Source organism: Amblyomma americanum, chromosome 5 (genome assembly GCF_052857255.1).
Source record: "Amblyomma americanum isolate KBUSLIRL-KWMA chromosome 5, ASM5285725v1, whole genome shotgun sequence".
NCBI classification, from domain to species: domain Eukaryota; kingdom Metazoa; phylum Arthropoda; class Arachnida; order Ixodida; family Ixodidae; genus Amblyomma; species Amblyomma americanum.
Genome location: NC_135501.1, coordinates 43,089,334 through 43,112,555, shown reverse-complemented (window position 1 = coordinate 43,112,555; position 23,222 = coordinate 43,089,334). Strand labels below are relative to the sequence as shown.

Below are 23,222 nucleotides of genomic sequence, written 5' to 3'. Positions count from 1 at the left end.
TTTCTAGGCTCTCGCTGCCGATTGTGAACTGTTATTCTCTTGCTAGGCTGTTGAACATTACCTTGGTTTTCTGCATGTTAATTTTTAGACCCATCGGTCTGCTCTGCCTGTCTAACTCATTGATCATGATTTGCAGTTCACCTCCTGAGTGACTCAGCAAGGCAATGTCATCAGCAAATCGCAGATTATTTAGGTATTCTCCATTTATTCTTATTCCCAACTGTTCCCAATTCAGGCCTCGAAATACCTCCTGTAAACAGGCGGTGAACAGCATTGGCAAGATCGTGTCTCCTTGCCTGACGCCATTCCTTATAGGAATTTTATTGCTGACTTTATGGAGGACTATAGTAGCTGTGCAGTTGCTATATATATCTTCCAGTATTTTGACATAAGGCTCTTCTACTCCCTGATTACGCAATGCCTGTATGACTGCTGAGGTTTCCACTGAGTCGAATGCTTTCTCGTAATCAATGAAAGCTATATATAGAGGTTGATTATATTCTGCGCATTTCTCTATCACATGATTGATAGTGTGAATGTGATCTATTGTGGAATATCCTTTACGAAAGCCTGCCTGATCATTTGGTTGATTAAAGTCTAATGTTGCCCTGACTCTATTAGCGATTACCTTAGTAAATACTTTGTAGGCAACGTATAGTAAGCTGATCGGCCTGTAATTTTTCAAGTCCTTGGCGTCTCCCTTCTTATGAATTAAGATAATGTTTGCATTCCTCCAAGCTTCTGGTACAGTCGAGGTCATAAGGCATTGCGTATACAGGGTGGCTAGTTTTTCTAGCACGATCTCCCCTCATATCCTTCAACAGATCTGCTGTTACCTGATCCTCCCCAGCTGCTTTTCCCCTTTTCATTGCTTCTAAGGCTTTGTTTACTTCATCTTTCGTTACTGGCGGGATGACGCATTGCTGTGCACGGCTGTCTTTTTCATTAACGCTCTGGTTACATTGGCTACTGTACAGGTCTTTGTAGAACTCTTCGGCTACGTTAACTATCTTATCCATACTGCTAATGACATTGCCCTGCTTGTCTCTTAATGCATACATCTGGTTTTTACCTATGCCTAATTTCCTCTTCACTGTTTTTAGGCTACCTCCGTTCTTTATAGCATGCTCGATTCTCTTCATATTAAACTTCCTTATGTCGGCTACCTTGCGCTTATTTATTAACTTTGATAGCTCCGTTAGTTCTATTCTATCGGTAGGGTTAGATGCCCTCATGTTTTCGCGCTTCTTAATCAGATCTTTCGTCAACTGAGATAGCTTCCCGGTATCCTTTCGAACTGTCCTACCGCCTACTTCTACTGCGCACTCCGTAATTATTGATGTCAGATTATCGTGCATTGAATGAACATCAAGATCATCTTCCTGAGTTAAAGCCGAATATCTGTTTTGCAGCGCTATCCTAAACTCCTGTGCTTTCCCTCTTACGGCTAACTCGTTAATGGTCTTCTTCTTCACTAGCTTCTTCCGATCCCTTTTCAAGTCTAAGCTAATTCTAGACCTTACCTTTCTGTGGTCGCTACAACGCACCTTTCCGAGGACGGCCACATCCTGAATGATGCCAGGTTTAGCGCATAGTATGAAGTCGATTTCATTTTTAATCTCACCATTGGGGCTCTTCCAGGTCCACTTCCTGTTTTCTCGTTTGCGGAAGATGGTATTCATGATGCGTAAATTATTTCTATCCGCGAATTCGACTAATAACTCTCCCCTGCTATTTCTAGAGCTTATCCAATAGTCACCTACCGCGTGTTCGTCAGCCTGCTTCTTGCCCACCTTCGCATTGAAGTCGCCCATCAGTACAGTGTACTGCGATTTTACTTTATTCATTGCCGATTCTACGTCCTCATAGAAACTTTCAACGGTCTGGTCATCATGGCTGGATGTGGGTGCGTAGGCCTGCACCACTTTCAGCTTGTACCTCCTATTCAGCCTAATTACTATAGCTGCTACCCTCTCGGTAATACTGCAGAACTCCTCTACGTTGCCAGCTATATCCTTATTGATGAGGAATCCCACACCAAGTTCTCGTCTATCCTCTAACCCGCGATAGCACAGTATGTATCCGTCCTTGAGTACTGTAAACGCCTCACCTGTCCTCCTAACTTCGCTAAGCCCTATCACATCCCATTTAATTCCCGCTAGTTCCTCAAACAGCACTGCTAGGCTAGCCTCACTAGCTAAAGTTCTAGCGTTAAACGTTGCCAGGTTCAGATTCCAATGGCGGCCTGCTTAAAACAAATAGATGTTGATAATTCAAAAAGGTGGTTAGAGCCTACTGAATCGCAGATTCGAAGGTATTTTGTTTAAACAGTTGGAAATAGAACTCAATAAAATAAATTAGCGACAGTCCCAATTATGCGCTCAACTTTTCAGCTGAAAAGGGGCTACAAGAGCTGAACATATGAAGATGTGTCCGCACCAGTATTATGGAGCTCTCGTGGTGCACCTCGCAACGTCGCCGCGTAAAGCGCGTATAAGTGATCAGCAAGTTTGCATCCCATATTATAAAGCTCTCAAATGCCGACAATGTCGTCAAGGAAGTATAGGTGAAGTTTTATCTAGGGGTCTGCTGGCACAGTGCGAATGATCCACTGAAACTATGCTGGTGTGCTGAAAAGTGCAAATACGTTAACCTCGGACTCCAACAGACAATACGGCAAGATGTGGGTATCCCATTCAAACTGCCAGTGCCCAACGCTTTCACCAATCAATGAGAACTACTTTGCGGGACAGAGTTGACCGGAGACGTCCTAGGTTCATGAAAATCAGTAGGCATGTTCCTTCGTTACTGGCTCACACGCCTGCATTCAGTCAGGTACACTAATCTAAAGTTAATCTTTTTCAGTTAGATGAAAGCCAGAGCGGTTTTTCGTTCAGATGATGTATTTGTGCAACCGTTCTTCGAATTGAACTCCGATGATGTTACGTAATCGCATCGATTCCCTGGGGAGTTTTGAAGGATAAGCCATGTTTCCTTTTTCTGTAGAAATGGGAGCATCTGGTAGATGTAAGGTGTCAAACGACAAACAAAGTTCTTGGAACTTTGTGGGAGGCTTGAGAAGGTGCATCATATATTTTGAAGTTCCAGCATGTTTTCGAAAAGTACCTTCACGCGCATGAAGCGTTCACTCTTGTATCCTGAGGTATCGAAGCTAATGTGCAATGTCCAGGATGTACCATTGTGAAGTCTTTTGTATGGTCACTGCAATGTACGGTACACTGGTCCTCTTTCCACGAAGAGAAGAGGAGAAAAGTTTATTACCTAGTGCGTGAAACGTTCATGGCAGTGAATGAAAGCGAAGTTTTTTGCTTCCCAACTTAAGTAACCTTGCTGACGAAGTAAAGATCAGACACTTCTCAAAACTTGCATTCCTACTAGTTAACAGAATAGCATCAGCTCGAGATATGAAATCCGAGAAGACGCATCCAGAATTTGGATCAGTCCCAATGCTTCTGCTGGGCAGGTAAAGCGATACATGATTAGTGGTCAACAAAAGAAGTAGTGATTTTAATCTGAACCTTTTATTCGTTTCGCCTGGTTATCTATTTTTTGCGCACTATGTACAATTGCAAGAAGGCATTGAGAACAAAAGACCACAAAAAATTAATGCACATAACTCAAGTACAAAAAGCAGAACCATTCTTCTTGAGTATGACACATCCAAGAATGTTGAGTTCCCATTTCTTCTTTTATTTCGATCTTTTGTGCATTAACCAGGTGAAATTAAAAGTAAAACGAAACACGATTAGTGGCCATCAAAAGTAGCGATTTTCAACTGAGATTTTTATTCGTCGTGCCGGGTTTGTACAGATAACATAGGAATAAAAGAAGAAAAGGCAACTCAATATTCTTGGATATGTCATCCTCAAGAAGTATGGTTCTGCTTTTTGTATTTGAGTCATATGGATTTATGTTTCGTGGTTTTTTGTTCCCACTGCCTTCTTGTAATTATACGTAGTACGTTACGAATAGAGCACTGATTGTAACTACAGCTCATCCTGTGCAGCTCATGTAGTGTGGTTGTTTGCACTGTTTTCCGAGAATGCTGCTCTAGCCTCAAATTCCGTCATGCCGTTCTCATGGTTAGATTTATATTTTGTAGCGATAGCTACATTACGATAGCATTTTGAGCCTTCAGCGTGGCTGTGCTGCCACCCTGTGGCTGCCTTGCCACACTGTCACGTGGTTGGTCACGTGGTGCGGAGCAGCTGCCGGCGGCTCGGTGCCGTGGCTGATCACGTGTTTCGTCACGTGGTTGGTCACGTGGCCAAGTTCCACTCGGCCAGCTGTAGCTATCACGTCAATCCAGGTTTAAACAGATCTAAACCACCGCCGATTATTTAACTGGATAACAAGCGCGTAAAATAATATTTCATTTCTTGTGGCATTTTTACTGCACAGATAATCATTACAGAATATACTCCAAACAAGAAAATTCGACAGCAGGCCTAAAGTGCGTCCATTCACCTGAACTTCAATATAAGATTACTCATACAGTACAAAGTCAACCATATCGCGCCCATTTTTTGAACTGCAGGTGCTGCAAGGGTGCGTTTTTCCTCTTCTCTGGACTCATGATGTGAATAGCTGCTACAGCTATACCCTCCTTTCTTCTGAAGCGAATGGACATTTATGCCATATCCTGCACGCTGCGGTCCGTCCCCCCAAACCTCGCACTTCCCGCATCACATGGCATTATATCAAACAAGCAAATAAGCTTATTCCATTTATTTATATTGGCAGGGGTTTGAGCTACAGATACCTCATGATGAATTGCGAAGAGAAGCAGCGATGACAGCAGTGAAACCAATCTGTTAGGCGTAGGCGCAATTCACCATAAACAAATTAACTTGCCCATCAGAGAACAACTGAACTCAATGAGGGCGGTGACTGGCGCACCAGGGAATGATAATATAAGAGCACCTCATGCAATATTAGGACGCCTCCGATTTATGCGATCATTTTTTAAGCTTGCTACTCAATGTTAGCGGCTATTTTCACTCTAGCTGATCATGCTTAATACGTCTGCATTGGTGCCATCGTAGGGACATGCAGGGGTAGTGCAGAGGGAGAGCGTTTGCCTTTAGAGCGAGCAGGGCGCGGTTCTCCGCAATTCTCCATCGGATCGTTACAAATCTGAGCGGCGTTCGAATGCTTAACCAGGCCTAGGGTGCGGCCGCCTCCCAGCGCCCAGAGCCGGAAACGTACGCTCTTATGAGAACGTTTGGCCGCTTAGGAGTTGTATATGGCTGCCACCTCCTATTTGAAAACACCCATGAATCCCGAACCCTCAGTGCCCAGCAGCTCTAGAGCAGCTTACCAGGGCGGCGGTCACACGTGTGGCGCGGAGTAGGGGCCTAGAAGCCAGGGTGAGTTAATGTCCCAGTTGGAAGCTGAACCTAACGCTGCAAAGCGAAACCAGTAAGGGAAGCTTAGCACTTCTGTTGGAGAAACTAGCTGGTATTTAATGAGATGTCATAAAGCTTAGAGAGGCTAAGAGGACAAGTAAAGCATATACAGGGTAAAGGGGAGGGCACGTACAATGCTAGCGAAAATTTTGCGGACAGATGAGAACGCGGTGAGGAATTCCTTATTAGTAAGCATTTACATGGCTAGAAAACAGATTCTGTGATGCTGGTGTAGGTCTGCAGGGCCGCGTATCCATCCTCTGTGTCTGCTTCGTCCTGCGCTGGCTAGAAGGTAGCTGCTCGGGCGAGCGCGTGCGCTCTTTCGTTGCTGGCGACGTAGGCGTCACCAGTGGTCAAAACGATATGCACAGTGCGGAAGATATCTGGATTGATTTGTGATATTGCGCCTCCAGGCAGCAAAGCAATCTCCTCAGCCTTCGTGCTCAAGTTCATGGCCGCGACGGAGCACGCAATGTGAATTGAGCAAGTGCTGTTTGTACATGGTCTTCTTATAGCGTTTGTGCAAAAAAGGTATTTCGCCGCTTCGGCTTAAAAGAAGTTTTCATCAGAGTGACATGCGCAGTAGTGCAATGACACTTGCTGTCCTACGCCTGGCGTGGATCTAGGGGTGCATTTTCTTTCTGACTGGTGTGACTCTGATCATAGCTGCGAATTTGGGCGAGATGGTACCACTAGTGCAAGAGAATGGTGGGTTTCAGGTAGCCTAGATGGGAAATATAGAGCACTCCTATCACAGCAGGGGAAGTTGCCTGCTCCGACAAAGTTGTCGAATCTGCTGAGAATGGAGCCCTTGTGCACGTGACGCTACGATTTATGACATTATACAAAGGCTTTGGTTAGCACCAAGCGATGGCCTGGCCCAAAAAGTGAGGTGACGAAATCACTACCTACACCTCAGGAACTTCTATGCTAATGCCATCCGGAAAGAGCGTTGTCTTTTTACCGAAAAGCGCCCATTCAAGTAGAAGAGCCCGACGCTCAAAGATACTGCTACCGTCTGTATCTCGCAAAACAGAAACCACACACCCGAACACCTTTCCGTGCTGCATTGGTATGGCGGCAACCATCAGGGTTGATCGTAGGACCCGCTTCTCTAATGGACTCTCTAGACCACTCATCTCAAGAGGCGAATGGGGGTACGAGCACCGAGGCGAGATGCAACACGCGGAGGTCTCAAAGTCAGCAGAACGCTTACACCGGCACGACTCTGCGTCGTGCCCTGACCTGCGGCAGAATGTGCACTATGTTTCTTCTGGCTCCATCCTTCAATCCGAGAACCTGTGCGCCACTATCTCGTAAATGAAGCATCGAATTAGAGGCTTGGAACTAGGAACCTTTTACTTTGGTGTCACCACTGCAAGTCCTTACTTGTTTTTAAGGCGAAAGGTTAACCTGCCGCTGTGCCTCGAGAACATAATCTGGAGTTTCCGCCTCCTTATCAACCGCCTTGGAATCTCGTTCCCTCAAATACAGTGCTACATTCGAGTGGCTGTTATTGAGAAACTGCTCGGCCACTTTCAGGTGGCGAAGTTTCAAAAGTGCAGCCCTGTTCCCGCATTTCGACTCATTGATCAGAGGATGAACACCCTCGTAGCATACTGGAAGGCTGTCTCGGCATCCAGAGGCTTACTGTGGCGAAACTTCTCTCTCCATCCCTGAGTGGTAAATGCAAACCTTGAAGTAACACCTTTTTAGCTTTCTTATAGTATGCCTGGTCACCAGGCGCGAGCCGACCGAAGGTCCTGGGCGCTTCTCCTCCAAAGCCCAGACTCAAAGCCGTGGCGCATTTTTCCTTTGGCCGTCACTGCCCAGTTGCCATATGTTCCAACTGCTTTAAATAAGCATCTCAACCATCGCGTTGTTCGTAAAACATTGGAATCAGGCTAGTAGTTTGACTGAGACGGCGGGTGCGGTGGTGCGCTCTCCATGTCCGAAATTAGGATTGATTCTTCCCTACATCAACCGCACTCGAAGCTGTAAATTCTGAGTCTCGAGCTCTAACCGCTGCTTCGTGGCCTCCCCTTCATCGACCCTCTCGTGCCGTGTCTTCCGAAGCACTTCTCGTTCCGTGCACAATTCTTCGGTCCGCGCCCAATGCAGTCATCATTGTAGCCAGCACCTCTGGCAAGTCACCTGTCGTGGGTGTGCGCCATGTCACTAAGGCAACAACAACAACAACGAAGATGATGACGCCCGATTGGGGGCGGTGCGATGAATGGCGCGCGGCACGCGAAGAGGAAGAAGCGCGAGACCGCTTCATGGAAGACGATACCCGAACGTGGGTATGTTTCATCGCTTCTAAGGCAAGAACAACAAGACGGACGGTGTTTTTACTGCCTGGCTGGCCCCGTTCTTCTAGAGACTACGAGCCGGTGGATACTCTAGCCCCCGGGTGACCAGACCTGGACGGCTGCCGTCCCGGGTGACCGGACCTGGGTGCCCGCTGTTCCAGACTCGAAGTCCTGTACGGGGGACTTTGAGCGCGTGCTTTCGGGGCAGGCTGTGCCCTCTCGCCAAAGTACGTCTTGGCCGAACTGCATGCGTTTGACGCTGGCTGATGGCTTAAGGGCAATTGGCTTTTCTTCCGCGTCTTGGGCGTCTCCGGCATCAACGGGGCGTCAGGCCTCACCGGACCGGGGCACCTGCCTGATGCGGGGGACTCCGGCCGCACTCATTAAACTTCGTTTCCTACCTGTGCCACGTTCATCCTGGCACCGCCCAGAGCGCCCCCAAGACTGGTTCTCCCTATCTGCGCCTTTACAGTTGTCCGTCGTTCGGTGACATTGTCTTGACCCTTTCTATCGTCCGTCGTACAATATATGTAACAAAAAGTTTGTGTTCCGAGATGATCGGTCGGGGCAGTTTTTCTGCTCCGGCCGTGACGATCCTATGATGCAAAAAAGCACTTCATGTGCCGAGGGACCATCAGACTAAATGACGAATTCCTTGTATTGCAAAAAGCGTAAAACAAGCCAGAAGCGCAGGACTGACGTTCGTTACAGAGGCAAAAAAAAATAAAGAAGCCATGCCCTGTCCACCCTGATTAAGCAGCACTTACAGTTGAAGCCATCATATTCATTATCATCACTGGCCTGACTACGCCTAGATCAGCGGAAAGGCCTCTCCCATGTCTCTCCAATTGTCCTTGTCCTTTGCAAGACGCGGCCACCGTAACCCCGCAAACTTTTTCCTCTCATCTGCCCACCTAACTTTCTGACAATACCCTGCTACGTTTGCTTTCTCTTGGAATCCACTTCGTTACCCTTAAGGACCAACGATTTTCTTTTCTTCGCATTACATACCCAGCCGAAGCCCATTTTGCCCTCTTGGTTTCGACTAGGATGTCATTTACGCACATTTGTTGCCTCACCCACTCTGCCCACCTCCGGTCGCTTAACTTTACACCTATCAGTTTTCTTTCCATAGTTCTCTGCGTTGTCCGTAAGTTAAGCTGAACCCTTTTGATTAGCCTTTTCTTTTGAGGGATATTGGTAAACTGCCATTCATAATATGAGAGGACCTGCTATATGCACACCGCCCCATTCAGATTAATCTCGTTATTTCCCCCCCCCCCCCATGATTCGGATCAGCGGCCACCACGAGCCCTAGGTAGAAGTATTCCCTTACCACTTCCATCACCAGGCTACAGATTGTGAACTGCTCCTCCCTTGCGAGACTTCTGAAGATTAGTTTGGTTTCCTGCATGTTAATTTTTGTACATACCGTCCCGCTCTTCATCTCCTCGGTTAGCAAGAAAATGTCATCAGCGATTATCAAAATACTTAGGTATTCTTCATTAACTCTTATCCCCAACTGTTCTCAATCCAGGCAGCGAAATACCTCCTGTAAACAGGCGCTGAACAGCATTGGTGAGATCGTGGCTCCCCGCCTGACACCCTGCCTTACCGGAATTTTATTGCTGAATTTATGAAGGACTGTGGTTGCTCTGCAGCCGTTATAGATATCTTCCAGTATCTTCACACAAGACTCTTCTACGCCCCGATTCCGCAACGCCTGCATGACTACTGATGTTTCAACTGAGGTTAGGTTTATAGGGTTTAACGTCCCAAAGCAACTCAGGCTATGAGAGACGCCGTAGTAAAGGGCTCCGGAAATTTCGACCACCTGGGGTTCTTTACCGTGCACTGACATCGCACAGTACACGGACCTCTAGAATTTCGCCTCCATCGAAATTCGACCGCCACGGCCGGGATCGAACCCGCGTCTTTCGGGCCAGCAGCCGAGCGCCATAATGATGTTTCAACTGAGGCAAATGCTTTCTCGTAATAAATGAACGCTATATTTAGGGTCTCATTATATTCTCTGCATTTCTCTACCACCTGTTTGATTCTGTACATATGACGTATTGTTGAGTATTCTTTACGAGAGCCTGCCTGATCATTTGGTTGCTTGAAGTTAGAGGCTCTCATTTTATTAGCGATTACCTTAGTAAATTCCTTGTAGGCAACAGACAGTAAGCTGATCGGTCAGGAGTTTTTAATGTCCTTCACGTCTCCTTGTATAATAATTATGATTATCTTAGCATTTTTCCAAGATTCTGGTACGCTCGAGGTCATAATGCAGTATGTATGCAGGGTGGCTAGTTTTTTATCGCCATCTCCCCTCCATATTTCACGAAATCTACTCTTAGCTGATACTCAGCAGCAGCTTTTCCTTTTCCAGTTTAAAACAACTGATTTTTTAATATTCTAAAACGCAGAAACTGTATCATAGAATGGAGAACTCCATCAATGCTTAACAGGTCGAAATACCAAGCTCCACTGGCTTGTAGAGTGCATTACATGAGACCAACTACCAGGCTTCACCTGAATAGCTAGGGACAAACCTTTCATCCTTGAAGAACCGTGCCAAATCACTGCATATTACCAGCTGTTTTTTTAAGTTTTTTTTTCAACATTGGACATGTGGTCACATGAAATTTCCCTTCTGACGGAAAGATTCAAGAAAGAGGCCCTATGCAGCTTGTGACAGTGAAGCTGATTCAAAATAATAGAAACACTATTTCTTCGCAATTGAGCACAGGGCTGAAACGTTGGTCACAGTAGCCAGTTACGCTTCCAACTTAATTAATCTAACCTAAAAGCAGGAGTTTTCCTCAAGGAAAGAGGTGGACTTATCCAGAAATTGCCGTTTGATTGCTACGCCAGGCAGCAAGCTGCTACACGATTTGGATCTGGTGCCGATACTTCAAATTTTGTCCATAAAACACAGGGCAAGACTAACCCTGCTTTTTTTTTCTTTCAGAACATTACTGCGCTGTTCAGCAGCCAGGATATCCCGTGCCTCAAACGAGCAGGGGTAAGCACTCATCTCTTCCTATCACAGTGCTTGTCCAGTCACTCCTTACAATGGTTGCCCTGGATATTTCGGTCTTTGTGGATACCTCTGGTGAGGTCGGGGCCATATATTAAGTGACGACCATTCCAAGCTGGCACGGTCACATATCAAGAGTGTAAATATAGCTCAAGCCTCCTGATCCCAAGCCTGCGCACCGTAGCCCGAGCGGGCGCGATGCATTGGGTCCTGTTCTCGCCGAGAATGAACCTACTTTCAGGGAAGGGCCTCGTCAGGTGCAACCTCCTCCCGAGGAGTTCGTGGTTCGGTGCTCCAGCAGCTGCTTCTGCGGAGCGTCGCTAAACAGCAGTGCCGTGCCGTTTGCAGAGTCAGCTTCCGGTGTGCCCGCTGGGCTGTGGGCTGAAGCTAAGGCTGTGAGTAACGTGGTTCTCTACTATTAATGGGCGGAGGCCGTGACACACTTGGATCCATAGATAACAGAGCACCTCTCAAGTGTCCCGTAGTAGAGGAGCCTTGGGTCAGTGGAGATCCAAAGAGGGAAGCTGACGTTGAGGCGACGGGAAGTGTGGGTTTGAAAAGAGAGTGATGACTGCCCACAAGGCTACCAACTCTCAGGCGGCACTGCTCGCTCAGGCGGATGGAGTTCAGTACGATAAGCAGTGGGAGTTGTGGTGGTTGCAGCATTTGAGGTCGCTACCCTCAATCTAACGGGTATGCGAAATTGAAGGCGCCAGAATCAACTAAAGCACCATATAGGAGACGCAGCTTTCTTCTGGCGTGGAGACGGAAGCTCCTTTTAATCCGGTAATAACAGACTGTACTATTGTCAGCCACTCGACCAGGGTCTCTGAAGGCAGTTTGTGTTTTCTAAACAAGAGACTGAATATTTCCGACCTCCATATGGTATTCCGGTGAGGGGTGCCTTATATGCTTAGATCTTGCAGTTGCAGTTGCACAGTGGCGGGTGATATGTGTATATGCGCCTGCTATAGAGCGAGAAAGAAGGGTTTTCTTTATGTCGTTAGAAAAGGTTCTGCGCATGGACTGCATATTTCTATTGCTTGGAGAGTTAAATCGTGTTTGCTATGAGGAGAATCGGCCAGTGATGTATGTGCGAGATAACCATTGTTTCGTTATTTCAACTTATTTGGTCGCTAAGCACAACATTGTTTACATTGGCCAACAAAAAATTGAAAATATATAATTGAAGTCTTTTTACTCGTCCTCAAATTGAGCGGGTCAGCAGCGTTTGAGAAAGATTGAAAATGAGCTATAGACAGAACCCACGTTTTTGCTGCACTGTTATCTAATGTGCGCGGCTACTGTGCATGCCCGTTTTTGTTTTAGTGATTACTGCATGCTGGCTGCTCAGATCTCAAGATACAGTCGCCGTTTTTTCAGCCTTGGTGAAAGTAATAGAAACTGAATAATTGTTTGCTGATGGTTAAATTCTTCAACTCGCAATCACTTCCTTAAAACGTACACGAACCCGTGCGCAGCTCCCAGACTTTCAGAAGAAAGATCTGTTTAGTTTGTAGGCTGAGAAATTGGCAATTGAAGCATCAGCATGACTCTAATTTCGTAAGCGCCATCCATTTCGTAAGCTTCGACACATTCTAATTTACCTGCATGAGCTAGAAAAAATTCATCCAGCAGCTTATGTCGAGGGCGTAAACAAAATTAAAGCCTTGTTGCAACTGTTTGCCGCAGAAAATACTGACGGGTTTTAACTCGATCTTCATCGCATGGGTTCGTTGGAGAACTACAATCTCACCTGGCATTCATTTAGCAACGGCAGGCTGCTCTTGTACAAGAGGTATTGGAGATTAAATACGATGGGAATGCTAAGCAGCGCCCCGGGAATAATCTAGACGTACCTAACTGCTATCAGCACCTCTTTTGTGTCCGCTGTAGCCAGACGTGTGGGTCAAGCTGCATTCGCTTCAGTGATGCGTTTCCTCGACTTGGCGAATTTCATCGAGCTGTAATCGAGGATCCTCTCTTATTGGACGAAGTCAAACCAGCTCGTCCCCTTGTACAGGGCTATAAATCTGCTGGACGGATGTCTTGAGCAGCAAGTCCGAAAAAACAGTGTTGCAATGCTTGACTCCTGTCTCACAGGGAGATTTCATTGCTCCTAAATTTGTTGGCATTTTACCTGCCACTTTTTATGCCGGAAAAGCATACTATCCCTGAAAACTACAAATAGCTGGTTAAGGACTAATCAACGGCGCCATCGGATATTATAGTGTAATGCGACTATGAAACATTAACAAAATTTTTTTCTTCCCGCTTGCACTGATGACACTGGAATTCCACCGCTTCGGTTGGGATAGAGCCCGCGTGTTTCGGGCCAGCTGCCGAGCGCCATAACCACTGAGTCACCACGGCGAAATATCAGGCATGTGGTAATCGAGGCCGCTGTATCCAAACTGATACACATGTAGCACGCTAGCTATTTAAGTTACTTATAGACGTAGTCCGTCAAGTTGGCCTATTTCAGATTGATCTTGCGAAGGCATTTGATGAAATTCGTCAAAATGTTTTGTTTACATTCTGCGCGCATGCAAACACTTATGATGTATTGCTTGTGGGGATAAGACTATTCTTCTAACAATCCTATACTACGCTGATACCAAATCAAGAACTTAACAAAATTGCAATAAAGTCATCTGTCTGGCAGTGTAGCCCACTATCGCCTCTGTGTCGCGTTGCATCTCGAACACTTATGTCTTAGTATCAGTGTATCCACAGCTATTCGAGCGTTCTCACTTGATCAGCCTGAAATTAAGATATTAGGCTATGCTGATGGCGTCGCCCTGTTCTGTTCAGAAAAAAAGTGTGTACTGGAATCTTTATTTATCTGCGCAGCTCAAACGTTGAATAAATTTAAATGGTTGGCCTTGGGTTACTGCTGTACGAAACCAACTGTTTCTGGCGGCATAAGCTGGGACATAAATTCTGTACAGTATCAGGTACTGAATATCAGGTCTTATCGGAAGTCACTAATTCTCCCTGTGAGCCGCCAAAGGCAGCCTTGGATGGATCGGGGGCTCTCGATTTTTTTTCTGGCACAAGTGTGCAACATCTTGGTAGCAATGCTGGTCAACCTATTGTGCGTGAAGGATTGTACCGGAATCAAGAAACAAGCGCTACACCGACGTTTTGCGAGCACTGTGTGTTTTTTTCTTTGGGAGTCGATGAGTCGAGACAAGTTGTTACTTCCTCTAGAAAGTGGAAGAGCTTGCCTTGTTCACTTGTTTTTTGCCAGCTTGTCCCAAGGTTTCAGTGCGCTAGCACGTATAGTGGCCATGCGGCGCATTTGGGCGTCTTGTGTTTGTTTCTCTGGCTTTTAGACTGGAGCCAATTTTATGGCTAACTGCTCACATGCCCAACGGGTGGCGGGCAACCTGCGCACTATGTTAGGCGGCTGATCATGTAATTGTGAGAGGCTCCTTTTGAAGAGCAACCTGGGTCGCAACCCAACCCAAGCAACAGAAGTTCCACCATTGGCAACGCCTGCAATAGAACCTGCCATGTGGCATTGCCCCAATGCTCGCCCGCCCACCTGGTGGCTTACTTGCCAAGATGTACCAGTGGTAACCAGGCGAAAACATGGAGCGATAATTAAGCGACATTACCCCTCATCACACCGAGCTAAGCGGAATGAACAGCTGCGGTTAGAAGGAAAGCGTGATACGAATGGTGCTTGTATAGTAGGTAAATGGAAGAAGCTAGGGTAGTATTTATCATTAGGAATCATTGCGTCGGGCGCGGGTGTTGTTGCCCTGCCGTGAACAAGCCTAAAAGGCATAATTTAGATGGTTTCATTCATTGTGGTGCTGAAGGCGACCACGACGTAGGGAACGACGACATCCCAGGTATTGAGCTCAACGTCGCCATAAATCGCCATAAATGGCAAGCATGTCATCGATGGTATTTTTCAAGCGCTCCGTGAGGCGTGTTTGTCTGTGGATCGTACGCACTTATCCTCCAGTGGCCTGTGTAACACAAGTTGGCTTGTGTCAGCTCTTCCGCAAACTGATCTCACCGCGATGAATACTTCGTAGGCGCCATGTTGCAGGAGGGTGCCGTCGACGAAAGATTTCGCGTCTCCTGCTGCTGGGCTATTCGTCGGTATTTTTCTTCGCAGTAGCGAGTCAGGTAGTCGGCCGCTCCGATAGCCCCCCCTGCCCGATGTAAACGTATGATAGAGGCCAAAAAGATGTATTCCAATCTTGTTGGATGAGCTTTGTCAGTGCGGTTTCGATTTAAATACCCAGCTGGTGTTGGCCGCGGCACATTCCGTCGCTCACACCCACGGTAAGTTTCACGTAACGTGCGACATCGGAGGACAACCATGGTCGGTAACTTTCCTCTTGACTTTCCCATTGAATGCTGTCAGGAAGGAGAAGGTAAGCGGTGTTATTCGGTGCAACATTCTTCTTCCTAAGGGTGACATTTTGTTTGCATAAAGAATACAACCCACGCTTGAACACTTAAGGGGGTGAAGACACGTTCCCTTACAGGTACTCGATAAGAAGGTGTACGTAGGGACCCGGGCATTGCACCTGCGTGGAGGTGCTGCTGCGGATAGGTCTAAGAAAGATGTTGTCAGGGTCACCTTTTGCATGTGCGTCGACAGCGGTTTGTGACAGGAGTGGTAGGATCCAATGAGCGAAGCAGCTCAAGTACTGTTTCAAGTTAGCAAGACAGTAAAAAGCGCGATATTGGCTTGACTATCCATGAAGAGCCACGCAGTGGGGCTCGTGCTTTTGCGCACGACTTCAACGTCACCCTGTTCGGGTTTGCGGGTTTGATCTCTGAGGAAGTCTAAAAGATGTACCGATATTTTTGCTGCATATAAGTTTAACTGCTGTGACCACTGTTAGGTTATAAGCTTTTAGCAAAAGTGCATTAGTTAAATTGAGTTCATTCTTCTTTTGAGTTTTTTCAAATTATTGAAAGAAAATATTAGTGCCTGTTTTATTACTTTCAACTTTAAATCCAGGAAAGATGGTATAGTGGTCAGCGGCATTGAAACTTTGGTTTTAACTGAAATGAAGCTTCTTAGTGGTGTAGAAAAAACAGCTGTTATCAATCCGTAGTTCAGGAAGGCGTCGAAAATAAAAACAAATTTACGTCGCTTTCTTCCTAATATTTCAACTTTTACTCTTCAAACTTGACAATCAAGTCACATGAGCTGGATTAACGAAAGTTAACATCCCTGGGACATAATGAACCGAATATATCAGACTGAGATCCCTGTATTACGAAAAGTTTATTCTGAAGGAATGGGTATCTCTTTAAAGCTCCGACAGAAGACCATGCATTACATATCTCGTTCTCGAGAATGATATTTTCCTACAAATGAATATAAGAAACAGCAAGAGATCTCCACTTGTTACAAAATCGATTTTAAACGGAGCTGTATACATCGGCATCAATTCTACGTGGCAAAAAAGAAACTGCTGCGCGAAACCGGTTTCATATAATGGTAGGAAAAAGTGGAACCATTAATGTGCTTGGTATTGTGAATAGATTTGAAAACGTGTTCGAAGGGCTGGAATTTACCTGCAATTTTCTGCAGCAGTCCAAGATAAGATTAAATTTTAGAGATTTTAGAAACTGTCAGCCACACATGCTGGTCGTACACAAGAAAGGCGAAAAAGGATTGTTGAGATTCAATTCATGCATTCAAAAGCTGGTGAAAAGGAGCGTAACGGATTCCAGCATGCTTTAGAGCATTAAAAATTGTGCGACCACAAGATTGAGAAACGCCTGGTCGAGCCAGTTGAGACTAAAAAAATGAATATCCAAACGTTCCTAAAGCTACTGTAGCAGAAAAACCGTTAAAGACGATCACTCAAGCTAAAAACAGAAACCCCTAATTGCGCTACCGTACATTCATAACGTAGCCCATGAACGTAATAAGATAGTCAGAAAATATGATGATTCCAGTGGTTTTTACAGCACCCTAGAGGTTGATATCAATGTGCGCAAGGGTAAGCACAAATGAGCACTGAGATAAAAAAAAGGGGGCAAATGCGGCATTGCCTACAAAAAGGAAGTGCATGGACTGCGATGCACACATATTTTTAAAAATCAGTCTCTTGCGGAAAACGATACATCGGCCAATACGGAAGATGTATCAATAAGATATTAAGGGAGATGCTAGGAAATGGGTGCCGGTTACGCATCCAGGGAACCTAGCTGAGCAATTTTTCTCAGCACGGGTGCAAGAGTTGTTCAGTGATATGTGCATAATCGGACATCATTTCAAAATTATTGAAGCAGATTCTGAGAAATGTGTTAGTGATTGATCCATAACCTTCAAAGAAGCAGGAACAGCACTAATCAAAAACCAATGGAGATGCAATGAGACGTGCTTCATCGTGATAAAACCTGTAAACAGCATACGCTTAGATTCTATAAAAGGACAACTGCTTCATGACTAATAAGCATATGTGAGTTCGCGCTTCGTTTGTTGCACGTGTTTCTTCCTCTGTCATTTGTGTTGTGTAGCAGGGCGCTATAACCAATGTGCCATTCACAGCGCCCCGGTAACAGTTCGCAGAATGATTAAATGACTCCATTAACGAGAGCTTCAGGCTTCAGTAAAATTCAAATTAAAAAGTTTATTTGGTTCTTCATGCGGTACGAAAACACCAAAAGAAATATCTGGACTCGTAGTCAATGGCTAGTAAATGAGTTCTGATCAGCCGTGCAAATAAACAGGCATTATATAAATGCAAGAAAACTTAACCAAAATATCCAATATGTAAAATGATAAAATGATTGTTTATGGGAACTTAACGTCTCAAAGCGGCTCAGGTTCTGAGGCATGCCGTGGTGGAGGACGCCCAAATTTTTATCTCTTGAGGATCTTGAACGTGAGCTGACATCGCACAGCGCACGGGCCCTTAGCATTTTGCCTCCATCTAAATGCGACTGTCGTGACCGGGATCGAACCTGCGTCTTTCGGTTCAAGAGCCGAGCCCCATAACCACTGAGCCACTGCGGCGGCTAATATGTTAAAGGAAGCAGTACATAAATCATTCACAATAGGTTACGAGGGCCTCGGCTCTGGCTGTATTGACGCCAGAGGCAGCATAAGAGGGTTCTCGCACAGCTTCTGCCCTCACCATTCAATCACGTTCCTAGGTGGCACTGGCGGTAATACAGGACGTACTACGTCTGCCGCTATGAACGAGGGTGCCCTGGTAAACAATCTCAAGGTTCGGTTGCACTACAGATTAATACCTCCGGAAGCCGAAGATTGGACAGCCGCCGCCGCAGCTCAGTTGGTTTAGCGCACCGCACGCGAGATTTGAAGTCGCGGGCTCAGACCCTACCGGAGGCATGTTGCTTTTTCATCTGCTATACAATTCAATATCCTTCAAATAATTACCCTATTAATCTTTCATTGATGAGCACCACAAAAAAAAACCTATTTACTTGGTAACCGTGACTGCTTCCGTCATGCATGTCATAGCGAGCACCTCTTTTGCCTCCCGTTGTCGGCTCTACTACTTTGATTGACATTCAGAAAGGAAAGTCCTGAAGCGCGAAAGACACGGACAAGCGGCACTGAACATTAAATGCAAAAATGACCTCTCCGTCGTGGTCAAATGATGTTGCCTTGCTGTTCTTTGAGTGTAAATTCCAAATTCAAAGGCGCACTTGGCCTATATAACGTTGGATGAAATTAAGAATATCTAATTCGTTGGTGTCAGTTAAACGTTTAAACTCTAAAGAAACAAAGCTGCTTAATTCGAATATGTATTTCAACGGTACCAGAACTGCATTATTGTGCTTATGTTTACCGAGACCTCAAGATCCCATGAAATGGATGTGTTTGATCTTCCCGATATGAAAACATTTTATGTTCATAGCACCAAGCGCCAAGGTGGTGGAGTTTCCTCACAAGTAGAGAACTGTTTGAAAGCTGATTTGCTTGCAGGATTTCCTGTTGTGACATAGTTATGAAACTCTGTGCCTACAGGTAAATAACGTTTTTATTGAAGCATATTATCTTCCTCCACACAGCAGCATTCCAGTCTTTCTTACATCCTTAGCGTTCATGCTTACGCTTTAAGTAAAAATCGGTACAAGGTAATCGTTGCTGGCGATATTATTATACACATGGCCTCTAGAACTTTCAAAAAGCTCTGTTTTCAAAATGTCCTTAGAAGCAATGCATGCTCAAACCTTAAAATTTGCCTGCTTGAGTGAAACATACTTCAGAAACTGCAATAGTGTTGTTCGTAGCTGGCTATAAAAGAGGTTCTATTACCATATCTATTCTTACTTTCATCAGTGAACATATGAAGGTTGACACTAACCCTAATATTTCATATGAGTATGATGCCACGATTTATCAGCTTACTTCAAAGAAGTTCGTCAATTGTTTTCGTCGGCAAATAAAAACTGTAAGCTGAGGGTACATTCGCATTATCACTAATTCAAATGGAGATTACGAAGAGCTTATGGATCATTTTTTATCCATTTATAGCAAGCATATCATACGTCAAGGATGTTCGAAAAACCAAAAAAAAACATAAAACCTTGAACGACCCGTGAACTTCGGAAAGGGTAACAAAAAGGATCAACGTTTCAAAAAATTTATGTAATAACATGATGAAGCGGACTTTATTGCTTTCTAACGTTTCCGTAATTTTCTAAATAAAAATTCCAAAATTGCAGGAATGCCTATTTTCATTACTTTTCTGTGTGTTCAGGTCGTACAAATGAATTCTAGAGTAAAATGAACGCTGTTATCAGACATGCGCAGGAAAATGACTCCGCAGTTGCAATTATTCGCAAGGAAGAAACGTTGAAAAGTGATGCATTAGTTAATACCTTTAGCGACAATTTATTGAGGGAATTGTAATCACAAGCTCCTCGCCATAAAACACCATTCTAGGCCCAGTTAATACCAATACATTGCTTTTAGAACCAACAGACGTTGTTAAGTTCTGTGTTTTAATTTTTGAGGAATTCGCACAGGTGTGACGCCGATGATGTACATATTAGAGCGGTAAAATACATCCATGATATTACAACTCCGACAGTAACGTACAGATTCAATCTTTATCTACGGCACTTTATTCATCAACAATGCAAGTGGAATGAATGATCCCGCTGTACAAGAAAGGGTGGTACCCGAGGTGTCTCGAACTACTTTTCCATATCAGTACTTCCAGCGTTCTCTGAAATTTTGGCAAAAGTCCTCTTCGAACAGCTTTCTCGTATTTCCAATAAATAATACCGTTATCACAAAACCACAGTATGGATTCCAAAAAAAAATCATTTCAGAGAATTAGTAGTTTTTCACCAAAACGAATATGTTTTGTAAACTTTTGAACAAGACAATTTAGTTCCCGCTGTATTTGTTGACCTCACCCACGCTTTCGACAACATTTTTCGTTGCATACTTTTTGATAAATTAAACCATTAAGTTATTCGGGGACATGCCCTTAGTAGGTTAATGAGTTGCATTTCTCACAAAAAGCGATTCGTTCAAGTAATTTACCTAGTATCTAATCAGAAAGCATGTCTCACGCATCCCACAAGGAAAAATTCTTGGTTCGTTGCAATTTGACTTATACATAAATGATATAGTTTGTTTCTCTTGTGACCTACGGTTCAATATATACGTAGACGACACAAGCTTATTTGTGTCTTCGTCCTGTCCTGACACATTCATTACAGCAAATAGAGCCTTAAAATTTTAGAAGCTAGATCTAACAGTTTTCAACTTTATATTAATACTATAAAAAACAAAAGAGGTTGTTTTCAATCTCAAGGGTAAGCAGCTAACTACCAGACATGACGTTTCTTTTAAATCCACAAATATTGAGGTGGGTAAAAGCACCTTTCAACGCACAAAATAACTGCTTTAAATATTCTTTTTTTCCGAGAACAATTACTGAATGGAATGAACTTAATAGCGAGAGTGTTAATCATAATTCTTTATTGGTGTTTGAAAAGTGCCTGGAAATGTTATGAATTTGAGTGTTTATATGCATGTATTTTGTTCGTTTTTTCCCACCCTGCTATGATCTGTACTAGATCTCCGTATCTATAAATAAATAAATAAATAAACTCATTGGGCATGTATTTCTCTAAGATGTTGCAGTGGGATGGCCATGTAAATCACATTTTGCAGAAATTATTTTCGATAACGGTATACTTAAACTAAATTGTCACGTTTCTCAAATCTCCGCAAAGATAGCTGTTTACTAGCCTTATGTTCATCCTATATAAGTTATTCTGACTTGGTGGGGGACAGTGACAGAAAAGCATATTACTAGGCTCTTATGAATGCAAAAGATATTACGAGTGATCAGTTTGCGTCCACTTTCCACTCTAGCAGAAATCTTAAAAAAGCTCTAGATTATTCCTGTAAACAATATGTGCCAACATGAACTCCTGTGAGATTACTTGTTCAGGATTATCAAATAAAACACGGTACTACTTGATATGTCGAACTTAAAATCATTAGGCAACGTTGCCTATAATACCAGAAAGAGACCGTTGAAATGTGTCAACATATGGTACAAAATTACGGATTTCATATGCTTGGAAATTACATGCCTCGATTGCTAAATGTATCCCTGAAAGCAGAAAGAGAAACTTAAAAACTAAATATACAGGACCTGGAGGCGTTGTTTTATTAATTTGTTTTTATGTTTTCAATACAAAAAACACGTTTCATAAACAATAGAATTGCCTTAGGACACTCTGCCAATGCTGCATAAGAGAAGTATTTGTTTCAGAATTTGTTGCTGAATTCTACTCTGAGTCCTTCTATTGGTGTCTTTTGTAAAAGTGTCATCCTTTTTTTCTTTGCTGCTTTTTGCTGTCAATGCCAACGGGACGAAGATTTTTTTCAAGCCGTAATGAAACGGCTTTTCTTCCTGGCCCCTTTCAGTGTTCATGTCATCTTGTGCAGCAGAAAATAAATTATTAAAATCAGCACAAAGAAATTAGCTGCGGTTTAAACCATGCCTAACCCTGATGAGAAGCGAAAGCTTCCTTTGCAAAGCTACGTGCACAAACTCTACACACAGTGCCAAACGAATTGTCTGTCAAGCGTCGATGAAGTGCCCGACGCCCGATGGGGCAGTTGCCTTCTGACACGGTGGGCAGATTGTGATGACGTCAGTAGGTCACACGACTTGACGAGTGACACCACGTGACGCCTCTCACGTGACTGCACTGACGCTGCCCTCTTGAAAACCTAGCGTAGTTAACCTTACGCTTCATTATATCGCCGCTCGACGCTGTTCTGCGCTTAGCGCACTAATAGTTGCCATGTCAGGTCATGCGTTTCTCACGGCACCACTCCATCAACAATATGCAGTGCTTTTCACCTCTATCGCACGTTGGCGACTCAGCGCCCAGGCTGGCGGACTTATGTTACATTTCTACCTTAACGCTACTTAGTTGGATGTACAGAAGTTATAGTTGTGCGCTTATACAGTGTATCGACCAATTTGCAAGTACGGTAGCCACGGTGAGCTGATACTGGGTGTGATTCTAGGATAACCATATGGGAAGACGCGAGAACGCAACGTAGAAAGAAAGCTTTGATTGCGCCTGCCAGCTTTCGTCCCGAGTAGCCCTTGAGTGAAACGCATAGCCTCGACGGAAATAGTCGATAAATTCCAGCCCATTAATGTTCACTATTTCTGTTGGCAGCTAGGAATAACGATAAAATAACCCAACGAGCGCTTACGAAACAATCCAGTAATCTTAAAAATTGTAGCAAAGAAGTAAGAACCAATGAATATTTCTAAGAATTATCCTTAAGAATTCTTTTGGCTTAAATCATTTCAATGTCACTGCTCTTTGCATTGACTGCACGCCCTTACTGGGACATACCTGTAAAATCTACCCATTGTTTCTTTTTTTTGCGCAGAGCTGTGCTTTTGAGGCAATTCCGAACCTTACTGTAGCCAAACTCGCTATGTCGTACGCCAGGAGGATGGTCGGCTGAGCAAGACGCGCCGCCTTTGGCGAGAAGATATCGCCGACGAAGAATTGCGTGTATTCTAGTGTTTTTGTGGATGCAGAGTAATAAAATGATTACAGAGCGACATCTTCGAAACACGCTTTATGGTCGCACTAGAATAGCAAAATAAAACCTCGACATGCGCTACGGCAATAATTGGTAAGTATAAGGAAGGACTACTAACACATTCCAAACATTCACCATGTGTAATATCATTCGCTATACAAAGTATATCAATGGTAAAGGCGAGATTGATAAATACTTTGGTGGGAGATTTCTCTCAGTGCTTTTGCATTCAATGTCGGTTTCATATGACTTGATGTTATTGTCAGATTGTTTGTCTTAATATGAAAGATGTTAAAATATCTGCACACAAAACGTTTTATATCTGAAAGAAGAACACAACAAATGTACACGTACTAGCAGTTGTTTGCAAG

At 44.3% G+C, this 23,222-nt stretch overlaps 1 protein-coding gene across 2 annotated transcripts; it reads left to right on the top strand.

The window, feature by feature from the left end:
• The first annotated feature begins 7,654 nt into the window (after positions 1-7,654).
• On the top strand, positions 7,655-22,870 carry LOC144134655 (uncharacterized). 2 transcript variants are annotated; one of them, XM_077667518.1, is made up of 5 exons: positions 7,655-7,732; positions 7,810-7,968; positions 10,716-10,769; positions 11,026-11,179; positions 22,693-22,870. In XM_077667518.1, exons 1-4 carry the CDS (start codon positions 7,709-7,711, stop codon positions 11,167-11,169), a joined length of 381 nt encoding a protein of 126 aa, XP_077523644.1. In that variant the 5' UTR covers positions 7,655-7,708; the 3' UTR covers positions 11,170-11,179; positions 22,693-22,870. The 2 variants fall into 2 exon arrangements, with proteins under 2 accessions (XP_077523644.1, XP_077523645.1); XM_077667519.1 differs by lacking the exon at positions 11,026-11,179.
• The last annotated feature ends 352 nt before the right edge of the window (positions 22,871-23,222 follow it).

Coding starts and splice junctions, on each gene's coding strand:
- LOC144134655 (XM_077667518.1), top strand. CDS start 7,709: ATGGAAGACGATACCCGAACGTGG. Junction 7,733..7,809: donor AAGACGATACCCGAACGTGG/GTATGTTTCATC, acceptor CCGTTCTTCTAG/AGACTACGAGCCGGTGGATA. Junction 7,969..10,715: donor GGCTGTGCCCTCTCGCCAAA/GTACGTCTTGGC, acceptor TTTTTCTTTCAG/AACATTACTGCGCTGTTCAG.